The sequence below is a fragment of the Oncorhynchus mykiss genome, chromosome 18 (assembly GCF_013265735.2).
Source record: "Oncorhynchus mykiss isolate Arlee chromosome 18, USDA_OmykA_1.1, whole genome shotgun sequence".
NCBI lineage: Eukaryota > Metazoa > Chordata > Actinopteri > Salmoniformes > Salmonidae > Oncorhynchus > Oncorhynchus mykiss.
The window spans coordinates 45237396-45249652 of NC_048582.1; the positions used below are offsets into that span (position 1 = coordinate 45237396).

A 12257-nucleotide genomic window follows, 5' to 3' on the forward strand; every position below is an offset into this window, starting at 1 on the left:
AGAGAGAGAAGAGAGCGTGCAGAGTTGAGGGGAGGGGAGGATGACAGATAGAAAGAGACAAGAGGAGGGGGAGCACACCACTGGAATTATGTAAAAAAGTGCGTGGGAGAGAACAGATAGAAAGAAGGAGAGTGAGTATTTATGGTGCCTTAAGTATCCACTGAGAAACTGAGCAGAATGTAGCCAGGAGTGTCAGATATTTAGGGGAAAATAAAAGGGGTGTGGGTCAATGTTCCCTCAAATTTGTTTCGGCACTGAGCAAATTTCAGGTCTACTGAGTGCGAATTTGAAAGCTGTGAAAATTCTGTGCTACTTCCAGCATGTGTTTACTGTGAACACTGAGGCTGTACCCGCTTTAAGTTACAGTTTTCACAGTGGCCATGTAGACTACTGTGGCTATTTGATCACAATGTAGGTCTACCAGAGTGGCCTACCATCCAAAACAATGGAGAAAATCCTATAACATTTTAACATGGAAAAAGCTCATATATCATTAGCCTGTAGTAGCAGCCAATGTGTGTCGTTCAATGTAGGCCTACATTCCATGAGACGTTTGAGAAGAAAACTAAACATGCAGGGCTTGACATTAACCTGTTTATCCACCTCAGACAAGAAGATGACTGAAAACGTTGTTGTGTTGTTTGATGCAAGAAACCACTTTACAAAATAAAATGAATTATTATTCCCATACCATTAATACAGAGAATCAGACATATTATGCTACCCTCTGCCTATTGGCTTCGTAGCTTATTCATACCTGTCTTAAAATACTACTCCTTTAAGTAAATAAAAAAGCTGTTTACCTTCTAAGATGTCTAGTAATGTACACATTTTGTGCTCTTGTATGAAGCAATCACTCCCATATTGCTGACTACAAATTATCTATAACTGGTCTAATAACTCAACTAGCATAAGATCTGAACAAAATGTGCACACGTGGCTACATGCAGTTCTCGCATTGATCTCAAAACAAGTGCATCTACTCACGACCGCTCATGCTGTAAACACAGTCCCCTTGAATGTAAATGACACAGATCCATATATGGCAATGGTCTATTTGCATATAGGACTACTGCAGCTCTGATTGTTTATGCTGCATGGGTCTGGGTAGACTACTGGCTGAGTAGTGTGTGTCAATGCAATAGAATCCTACTCCGATGTGTTCTGCCTACAACAAAATATCTTGCATAGTTTGTTTTGTTTCGGTATGTTGCACTGAAAGTGGATAATATTGCGTTGATTCGATCACAGTTACCACAGTAAAGGAAAAGGTTGATAGAATTAACAGGGAAAACTCAAGAACAGTGGTCACCAACCTTTTGTAACGTCTGCTTCCAACTCACACCCTCAAACATGTAGATCCCTGAACGCAGCTCACTTTCTAGCCCACTTTCCAGCTCACACTCTCAAACACCTAGATCCTCTGAACTTAGCTCACGCTCTAGATCCCAATCACCTGAATTCTAATCACCTGTTCACACACCTGTATGTCATTATCAGACACTATTTAGTTCAGATCTTTGCACCCCGTCACTGTGAGGTATTGTTTGCTTTGTGACAGATATCTTTCAGAGCTCTTTTTCCCCCGTGATTTACTCCTCCCATGTTTAATAGTTTTTGACTGCCTCACAAACGACGCCTTTTGCCTATTCCCTGCCTGTATTTTAGCCTATCAGATTTCCTGTTATCTACCTATTTCCTGATCTCCCGGACTATGTTACTAGCCTTCTCCCTGCCTATACTGTTGCACTTTTGGACCCCTGTGTATGACCTTCTGCCTGCCCCTGGAACCAGCTACCTGCCTCCTCCTGTGGTCCTTTGCAATAAACACCTGCTGCGCCCTGCGCTTGAGACCAGCTCTCTGCCTCCCCTCATGTTCATTACACCTTTCCTGAGTCAAGATCACTTTGAGTCAAAAGGCAAGCCAAGATCAACCACTCCAATTTTTTTAACATGACTTTAAAAAACGTAAGTCTATTGTCATGACTTGGCTTGATGGGAGGTTTATGACCCCCATAAATACCCCCCCCCCCCCGTTTCTCTATCTATCCTATAGAATTTACTCTTGAAAAGCCCTTTGTTAACATAGAGATTCTGGTGACATCAAAAGATGGGAAACGGAACCATATTTCACTAAACCAACCAGTTGAAAATATGCGTTGGGACAGTTTAGTTGGCGTCTGAGACATGATTACTGATGAAAGGACGACATAAACTCTATCTTGGAAAGTCTACACATTATAGTTTTCAGATTCACATGGAATTGTTGTCAATTTAAATGTTTAAATATGAAACTATTTGTGAAAAGATTAAATGTCATTTAGCTTCTTAATGAGATAACAGTTTGTCATAGAGTAAACTCTGCCAACTCAGTGGCCCCGCCCATGTGAACAGACAGTGGTTGTAAACTATGAGACACGGCCCTCTCTCCCAATCCTATTTAAGCTCCTTGACGGAAATGTAACTTCCTATTCCGAGGACGTTAGGGTAACAGTCTGCTAAACACTTGTATGAGACCAATAACATTTGATTTGACACTGAACCAAAAAAGGCACAATCTTCCAGCTGATGGTGAAACTCGAGTTGTACCGCATTATTTCACCCTAAAGCACAAATGCATGTTGTTACTGCTATGAACGGAGAAAGTTAAATATTCCTCGCTATTAAAAAAGACTAAAGCCACTAATAATAACAACGCAAACCTATAGATACACTTTCCTACTCATTCATTACTACTGCAGTGCTTGTTGTAGCGCTGGGTGGAAATAGGAAGAACGTGCATTTTATGGCTTATAAAAGTGTTGACAGTGCTGAGTAAGAACTTAAACATGAACTTACTCATAAAAACAGCAGCTCTTTGCTGTATTCGTTGACAGTCTCTCTAGTAATTCTTTTTTTTACATTTTTTTGAAATCTCACAGTATCAACTTTGCTGGACTTTTCTTGTATGCCTGCTTCGTTACTGCAGACACGGTCATCTGAGCCATTCGATTGGCCAGCGGTTAGCTTATATTGCACTTAATTTGATCTCTGGGCCTGCCGGGAAGGAAGAGTTTGTACCTTCAGACACATGAAATGGTACAAAATGGCAACAGTTCGCCTACCCGGCGTGTAGGGCAGCTGAATCGCATGCACCTACCGGCAACAGCCTGAGACTAATACAAAAACACAAGGCTTTATCGTTGTTTTTTTTACAGAAATGTTTGGTGCTCGACTAGAAATGCCTTGGAGATCGACCAGTGGGTCGATATCGACCGTTTAGTGACCACTACTCTAGAAAGTTTAGTGACGTTCAATCTCGTGCTTCTCTCAGTAGGCATCTGTGCGGCAGTCCTGGGGGAGCTGCACGGGCAGTCTCGGGGCTACGCACGTGTGCAGCTTAGAGTGAACGTTGGTGTGGGTTTAACCATACAAATAGAATTGATAGAAAATAGCTGAACATAAGAGCAGCTCTTGTTTACAGTCTGGCAACCATCTTGGTGGCATGGTTTAAGATATTCAAGTTACCATTACTTTAAGGAACAAAGTCGATGACCTTGTGTTATAGGTTGTGTAATAGTAGAGCAGAGGCAGTCCTATTCTTATATAATTGACTTCCCCTGTTGGCTAGCCAACTGAAGCTCCCTCAGCCACTTGACTCGATGGAGTCGGGGGAACAAACGTATTGACGTAGATGATAATTCTATTCTGCCCATATTCCAAGGAGTATTTTAATGTAGTCTGCTCGCCAGTTGGTGGTTATTTTCCATGTTCACATAATTTTGCTGGTGGCCTACTTTTTGATCTGCTTCTGAATGTAGACCTACATGATGGATGACAGATAGATAGAGACGAGAGGAGGGGGAGTACACAGCTGGAATTATGTAAAAAAGTGCGTGGGAGAGAAGAAGAGATAGAAGGAGAGTGAGTATTTATGGTGCCTTAATATGTATTAAAAGGTTATTATTGCTCTACTGGGAAACTGAGGAGAATGTAGCCAGAAGTGTCAGATATTGATGGAAAAATAAAGGGGGTGTGGGTAAATGTTCCCTCAAATTTGTTTCGGCACTGCTGAGCGCAAACTTGAACGTTGTGAAAATTCTGTGCAACTTCCAGTATGCGTTTACTGTGAACACTGAGGCTGTACCCACTTTAAGTTGCAGTTTAAACATTGGCCTTGCAGGCTACTGTGGCTATTTGATAATAATGTAGGTCTACCAGAGTGGCCTACCGTCCAAAACAATGGAGAAATTGCAGCCCATAACATTTTAACATGGAAATAGCTCTTCTATCATTAACCCACAATAGCAGCCAATGTGTGGTGCTCAATGTAGGCCGGGCTTGACATTAACCTGTTTATCCACCTCAGACAAGGAGATGACTGAAAATGTTGTTGTGTTGTGTGATGCAAGAAACCACTTTACAAAATAAAATGCATTATTATTCCCATACCATTAATACAGAGAATCAGACAAATTATGCTACTCTCTGCCTACTGGCTACTTAGCTTATTCAAGCCTGTCTCAAAATACAACACTGCTCACTGCTCCTTTGATACAAAAAAAGCTCATTACCTGACTTGATTTTCTAAGATGTACATGAAAAGTACATGTTTTGTGCATCTACTCATGGCCACTCATGCTGTAAACACAGTCCAGTTGAATGTAAATGACACAGATCCATATATGGCAATGGTCTATTTGCATATAGGCCTACTGCAGCTCTGATTGTTTATGCCGCACAGGTCTGGGTAGATTACGGGCTGAGTAGTGCGTGTCAATGCAATAGAATCCTACTCCAATGTGTTCTGCCTGCAACAAAATATCTTGCATAGCTTGTTTTGTTACTGTATGTTGCATTGAAAGTGGATAATATTGCGTTGATTCAATCCCAAATGCCACAGTAAAGGGTAAACGTTGATAGTGTTAACAGGGAAAACCCTAGAACAGTGGGTCACCAACCTTTTCTGAGTCAAGATCACTTTGAGTCAAAATGCAAGCCGAGATCTACCAGTCCAATTTTTTTTAACATTACTTAAAAAAAATGTAAGCCTATGTAACATTCATTCATTAATAACAGTACTGTAGCAGTGAGGTTTATACAGTAAGCTACAATATAGGCCCAGTACATTATAACCGCATGTGGACTTTCTTGAATTGCCCAGCCAATGTATTGTTGTTTGGGCCATTTTTTACATTATATTTCTACATTTAAGGTAGGCTATATGATCACACCGCTGATAGATCCGTTGTTGTATTACTTGTGAAGCACAGCTGAGTGAGCATGCATTTAAATAATTTGCTTTTTATTAGTATTTTATTGTGCTGATGGTGACAGCATCTGATGGTCAGTCTCGGTGGAGGGACTGAGGGTCCGCCTCTCAACCCTCTGCTCTCCCTTTCCTCCGCTGACACTGACTGATGGTGAAACTCGAGTCGCACCGCATTATTTCTGCCTCGTGCACACATTTATGTTACTGCTATGAACGGAGAAAGTGAAATATTCCTCGCTATTAAAAAAGACCCAAGCCGCTAATAACAACAACGCAAGCCTAAAGATACACTTTCCTACTCGTTCATTACTACTGCAGTGCTTGTTGTAGCGCTGGGTGGAAATAGGAAGAATGCGCATTTTATAGTTTATATAAGTGTTGAACACAAAGTGTTGACAGTGCTGAGTAAGAACTTAAACATGAACTCACTCCTAAAAACAGCAAATATTTGCTGCATTCGTTGACAGTCTCTCTCCAGTCATGGTTTTAAACGTTTTGAAATCTCACAGTATCAACTGTGCTGTGCCGTATCTTATTGCGGCTACATTGCTGCAGACACGGTCATCTGAGCCATCCGGTAAGTTTATAGTGCACATGATTTGCTCTCTGGGTATGAACTGGAACAAAATGGCAAAAGTTAACCTACCCGGAGAACAGCCCGAGACTAATACAAACAATATCTTTGGGGTTTTTACAGAAATTAATTCCTTGGAGATCAACCAGTGGATCGCGATCGACTGTTTGGTGACCACCATTCTAGAAAGTTTTGTCAAAGTCAGTCTCGTTCTCTCTGTTGGCTTCTGGGCGGCAGTCCGGGGGGAGCTGTGCATGCAGCTTAGAGTGAACATGGGTGTAACCATAGAAATAGAATTGATAGAAAATAGCTGAACATAAGAGCAGCTCTTGTTTACAGTCTGGCAACCATCTTGGTGTTGTGGTTTTAAGATATTCAAGTTACCATTGCTTTAAGGAACAAAGTCGATGACCTTGTGTTATAGGTTGTGTAATAGTAGAGTAGAGGCAGTCCTATTCTTATATAATTGACTTCCCCTGTTGGCTAGCCAACTGAAGCTCCCTCAGCCACTTGGCGAGATGATGTCGGGGGAAACAGAAGTGTTGACGCAGATTCTAATTCTCATCTGCCCTTATTCTAAGGAGTATTTTAATGTAGTCTGCTCGCCAGTTGGTGGTTATTTTCCATGTTCACGTAATTTTGCTGGTGGCCTACTTCTTGATCTGCTTCTGAATGTAGACACACATGACGTGGACATATGGCTAACATTTATTTATTGTGTAGCTGACAAACTGTACTTGTGATTTCTTCATCCTTTATCTCGACTTCGTCTCGGGCCTAACAACACCCGTGCCAATACATGCTCCAAACAGCGGCTTCTCTGGCATTATCACTTGAATAGAACAAACACGCCTCTCTAACATTTAGAACTTCTCAGAACAAAAGTTTTGCTTGTGTTTGTATTTTTTTTGTTCGAATTTGGACTAATCTTGTACTTTTTCCCATGGTTACAGTTTCAGGTTGCACTTTTTAAGGTTCTGGTGTTCCTTATCTCTTTTCTCTCTTTGACCCTCTCTCTGCCCCCCCTCTCCTTCTCTAATTTTCAATTTAATGGGCTTTATAGGCTTGGGAAACATATCTTCACATTGCCAAAGCAAGTGAAATAGATAATAAACAAAAGTTAAATAAACAATAACAAATTAACAGTAAACGCTACACTCGTTACACATTCCAAAAGGATAACGATATTTCAAATGTCATATTACATCTATATACAGTGTTGTAATTGTGTGCAAATAGTTAAAGTACAAAAGGGGAAATAAATAAACATAAATATAGGTTGTATTTACAATGGTGTTTGTTCTTCACTGGTTGCCCCTTTTCCATGTTCATACATTTGTCAGGAGGTTAGGAAGTGCAGCTCAGTTTCCACCTCATTTTGTGGGCAGTGTGCACATAGCCTGTCTTCTCTTGAGAGCCAGGTCTGCCTTCGGCGGCCTTTCTCAATAGCAAGGCTTTGCTTGCTGAGTCTGTACATGGTCAAAGATTTCCTTAATTTGGGGTCAGTCACAGTGGTCAGGTATTCTTCCACCGTGTACTCTTTGTTTATGGCCAAATAGCATTCTAGTTTGCTCTGGGTTTTTTTGTAAATTCTTTCCAATGTCTCAAGTAATTATCTTTTTGTTTACTCATGATTTGGTTGGGTCTAACTGTGTTGCTGTCCTGTGGCTCTGTAGGGTCTGTTTGTGTTTGTGAACAAAGCCCCAGGACCAGCTTGCTTAGGGTTGTCCTTCTCCAGGTTAATTTCTCTGTTGTTGATGGCTTTTGGAATCGCTTCCTTTTAGGTGGTTGTAGAACTTAACGTGCTTCTACACCTGCATTGCTTGCTGTTTGGGGTTTTAGGCTGGGTTTATGTACAGCACTTTGAGATATCAGCTGATGTACGAAGGGCTATATAAATAAATTTGATTTGATTTTGATTTCTTATCTGGATGTTGATCATTAGTGGTATCAGCCTAATTCTGCTCTGCATGCATTATTTTGTGTTTTACGTTGTACATGGAGGATATTTTTGCAGAATTCTGCATGCAGTCTCAATTTGGGCTTTGTCCCATTTTGTGAATTCTTTGGATGGTGAGCGGACCCCAGAACTCACAACCATGAAGGGCAATGGGTTCTATAACTGACTCAAGTATTTTAAGCCAGATCCTAATTGGAATGTCGAATTTTACATACAGTTGAAGTCGGAAGTTTACATACACTTAGGTTGGAGTTATTAAAACTTGTTTTTCAGCCACTCCACACATTTCTTGTTAACAAACTATAGTTTTGGCAAGTCGGTTCGGACATCAACTTTGTGCATGACACAAGTCATTTTTCAAAAAAATTGTTTACAGACAAATGATTTCACTTATAACTCACTGTATCACAATTCCAATGGGTCAGAAGTTTACATACACTAAGTTGACTGTGCCTTTAAACAGCTGGGAAAATTCCAGAAAATGATGTCAGGGCTTTAGAAGCTTCTGGTAGGCTAATTTACATTATTTTAGTCAAGTGAAGGTATACCTGTGGATGTATTTCAAGGCCTACCTTCAAACTCCTCTTTGCTTGACATCATTGGAAAATCAAAAGAAATCAGCCAAGATCTCAGAAAATAAATTGTAGACCTCCACAAGTCTGGTTCATCCTTGGGAGTAATTTCCACACACTTGAAGGTACCACGTTCATCTGTACAAACAATAGTACGCAAGTATAAACACCATGGAACCACGCAGCCGTCATACCGTTCAGGAAGGAGATGCATTCTATCTCCTAGAGATGAACGTACCTTGGTGCGAAAAGTGCAAATCAATCCCAGAACAACAGCAAAGGACCTTGTGGAGATGCTGGAGGAAACGGGTACAAAAGTATTTATATCCACAGTAAAACAAGTCCTATATCGACATAACCTGAAAGGCTGCTCAGCAATTAGGAAGCCACTGCTCCAAAACAGCCATAAAAAAAGCCAGACTACAGTTTGCAACTGCACATGGGGACAAAGATCGGACTTTTTGGAGAAATGTCCTCTGGTCTTATGAAACAAAAATAGAACTGTTTGGCCATAATGAGCATCGTTATGTTTTGAGGAAAAAGTGGGAGGCTTGCAAGCTGAAGAACACTATCCCAACCATGGTGGCAGCATCATTTTGTTGGGGTGCTTTGCTGCAGGAGGGACTGGTGCACTTCACAAAATAGCTGGCATTTTGAGGAAGTAAAATTATGTGGATATATTGAAGAAACATCTCAAGACATCAGTCAGGACTTCAAAGCTTGGTCGCAAATGGGTCTTCCAAATGGACGATGACCCCAAGCATACTTCCAAAGTTGTGGCAAAATGGCTTAAGGACAACAAAGTCAAGGTATTGGAGTGGCCATCACAAAGCCCTGACCGCAATCCAATTGAAAATTAGTGGGCAGAACTGAACAAGTGTATGCGAGCAAGGAGAACTACAAACCTGACTCAGTTACACCAGCTCTGTCAGGAGGAATGGGCCAGAATTCACCCAACTTATTGTGGGAAGGTTGTGGAAGGCTACTGGAAACGTTTGACCCAAGTTAAACAATGTAAAGGCAATGCTACCAAATACTAATTGAGTGTATGTAAACTTCTGACCCACTGGCAATGTGATGAAAGAAATAAAGCTGAAATAAATCCTTCTCTGCTATTATTCTGGTATTTCACATTCTTCAAATAAAATGGTGATCCTAACTGACCTCAGACTATAATTTTTACTATGATTAAATGTCAGGAATTGTGAAAAACTGAGTTGAAATGTATTTAAATGTATGTAAACTTCTCACTTAAGCTGTATGTTCCTTTTGATGGCATAGAAGGCCCTTCTTGCCTTGTCTCTCAGATCGTTCACATCTTTGTGGAAGTTACCTGTGGCGCTGATGTTTAGGCCGAGGTATGTATCGTTTTTTTGTGTGCTCTAGGGCAACGGTGTCTAGATGGAATTTGTATTCGTGGTCCTGGCAACTGGACCTTTTTTGGAACACCATTGTTTTTGTCTTACTGAGATTTACTCTCTCTCTCACAGAGCACGCTCGCGCTCGCAGGAAGAGCATTGCCACTGCGAGACAGCCAAGCATGGAAATCCCTCCCACTGCCCCCCAACAACCCTTCAGACAACAAGTAAGTACTCGAAAATGCTATATTACCTCTTTCCATTATTATCGTGTCATTTCCACTTATTCTGGGCCATACAGTAAAGTGCTACCCACTATTAGCTTCACTTCCTGCTCTCTATCATTATTCTCCCTCATTACCCTGTTCTCTTTTGTTCAGAGCAGAATTGATAATAGTCATGCTTTCATTTTTTATTTAACCTTTATTTAACTAGGCAAGTCAGTTTAAGAACAAATTCTTATTTACAATGACGGTCTACCCCCCCAGGCTAAACACACCCCTAACCAGGACCATGCTGTGCCAAATGTGCACCGCCCTATGGGACTCCCGATCACTGCCGGTTGTGACACAGCCTGGGAACAAACCAGGGTCTGTAGTGACGCCTCTAGCCTTGCAATGCAGTGCCTTAGACTGCTGCGCCACTCAGGAGGCTAGTAATAGATGGTAGGCTAACTGTAATGCTACTAATTTACCGATTCCAAATTAAAAGTACATTATAGCAGTATGGAATACACCTGTACATTTCACCAGTTCAACCTCATGCCAGTTGAGTTTTCAAGTCTTCAAATAGGCTTACACCATCCATCTTAGTGGCTGAATTCGCATAGCCCACTGAAAGAACATTATTGAATTAGCCATTGTTGCTTCATCTGTAGCCCAATAGGCTCCTCCAGTGGTCATCTGAAGGAAGCAAAACACAAACACTTGAAAAGTGGGTTCCTCTCCTCAACCTCCATCTGTACCACAACCATCACCACCACCAATAACATGGATTCATGCTAACACTGATTTTGCAGATAGCGCCTATTTTGAAAGAAGGGTTTAATGCACTGATTGTAAGTCGGTCTGGAGCGAATTACAAGAGCTTCTGCTAAATTACATTTTTTTTTTATGAAATGGACATCGCCACCTGTGTAATGGTCTCCACTCTTGTCCCCAACAGAGCTTCCTCAGTCGAAAGTTGAAGGGCTCCATCAAAAGGGCAAAGAGCCAGCCCAAGCTGGATCGAACCAGCAGCTTCCGCCACATGATTCTACCCCGTTTCCGTAGTGCTGATCAGGAGAGGTAGGTAACGCTTTCCCAAACGATTGGATGTGTGACGTACACTTGTGTTTCCTGTTATACACTCTATAAATATTTATTTTACACTCCTTTTTTTGTGTATTTACCTGGTGTTTTCCAATATGTACAGTTTATGTTAACAGTGGTTACTTTTGGGTACTTATTGCAAGAATTGAACACCATTTTTAACCCTACCTGGTACCAGATTTTATGTTTAGTAGTGCTTGTTTCATTGCACTGTTTCCCTTAACATTGTAATGGGACCACAGTGTGTCTTAACCTCTCTCTCTCTCTCTCTCTCTCTCTCTCTCTCTCTCTCTCTCTCTCTCTCACACACTCTCTCTCTCTCTCTCTCTCTCTCTCTCTCTCTCTCTCTCTCTCTCTCTCTGTCTTTCTCTCTCAAGGACCCGTCTAATGCAGAGCTTCAAGGAGTCCCACTCTCATGAGTCCCTGCTTTCCCCTAGCAGTGCAGCGGAGGCTCTGGACCTCACGCTGGATGAAGATGCTGTCATCAAACCTGTCCACTCCAGCATATTGGGCCAGGAGTATTGCTTTGAGGTGAGTGCCCTTCTGGGAGAAGAATAGTGTGTAGTATCTCTCCTAATATTACATCTAAAACAGTTATTACAGCTCAGTCTTCCAAGTTGATGTGTCATGGTGATAGTAATTGATCAACTGTTACACACTAACAAGCAACAAACTATATCATTGATGAATTCACTTCTGTGTCTGTTTGACTGTAGGTGACCACCATTTCAGGGACAAAATGCTTTGCCTGCCGCTCGGCTGCAGAGAGAGACAAATGGATTGAGAATCTACAGAGAGCTGTCAAGCCCAACAAGGTGAAAAAAATAGAGAGGAACAAGGAGCCTGCTTGCAGTCCACACTCAAAATGCCTTTCATCTCCATTAGTTTCAGCAGTCTTCACCTCTCTCTCCAATGCTCCCATTTTAGGACAATAGTCGAAGGGTGGACAATGTGCTTAAGCTGTGGATCATTGAGGCCAGGGACCTTCCTCCTAAGAAGCGGTACTATTGTGAGCTGTGTCTGGATGACATGCTGTATGCTCGCACCACCAGCAAGCCCCGCACGGACACTGTCTTCTGGGGCGAGCACTTTGAGTTCAACAACTTGCCTGCCATTCGTAGCCTACGCCTGCACCTTTACAAGGAGACAGACAAAAAGCGACGCAAGGTGTGTGTCTGTCTATGGCGGTTGTATTTTTCCTTGTGTATCTTTTGTGTTTGCAGAGTTACTCA

The 12257-nt window shown here is 41.6% G+C and overlaps 1 protein-coding gene across 5 annotated transcripts in view; it reads left to right on the forward strand.

The window, feature by feature from the left end:
• LOC110496359 (ras/Rap GTPase-activating protein SynGAP) overlaps positions 1–12257 on the forward strand; it is a 104835-nt gene that overhangs the window by 72820 nt on the left and 19758 nt on the right. For all 5 annotated transcript variants that reach the window (XM_036952924.1, XM_036952925.1, XM_036952926.1 and 2 more), the window contains 5 exons: positions 9848–9942; positions 10880–11001; positions 11403–11556; positions 11742–11840; positions 11953–12192. In XM_036952924.1, coding sequence (XP_036808819.1) covers positions 9848–9942; positions 10880–11001; positions 11403–11556; positions 11742–11840; positions 11953–12192 — 710 coding nt within the window. The remainder of the gene's footprint in view (positions 1–9847; positions 9943–10879; positions 11002–11402; positions 11557–11741; positions 11841–11952; positions 12193–12257) is intronic.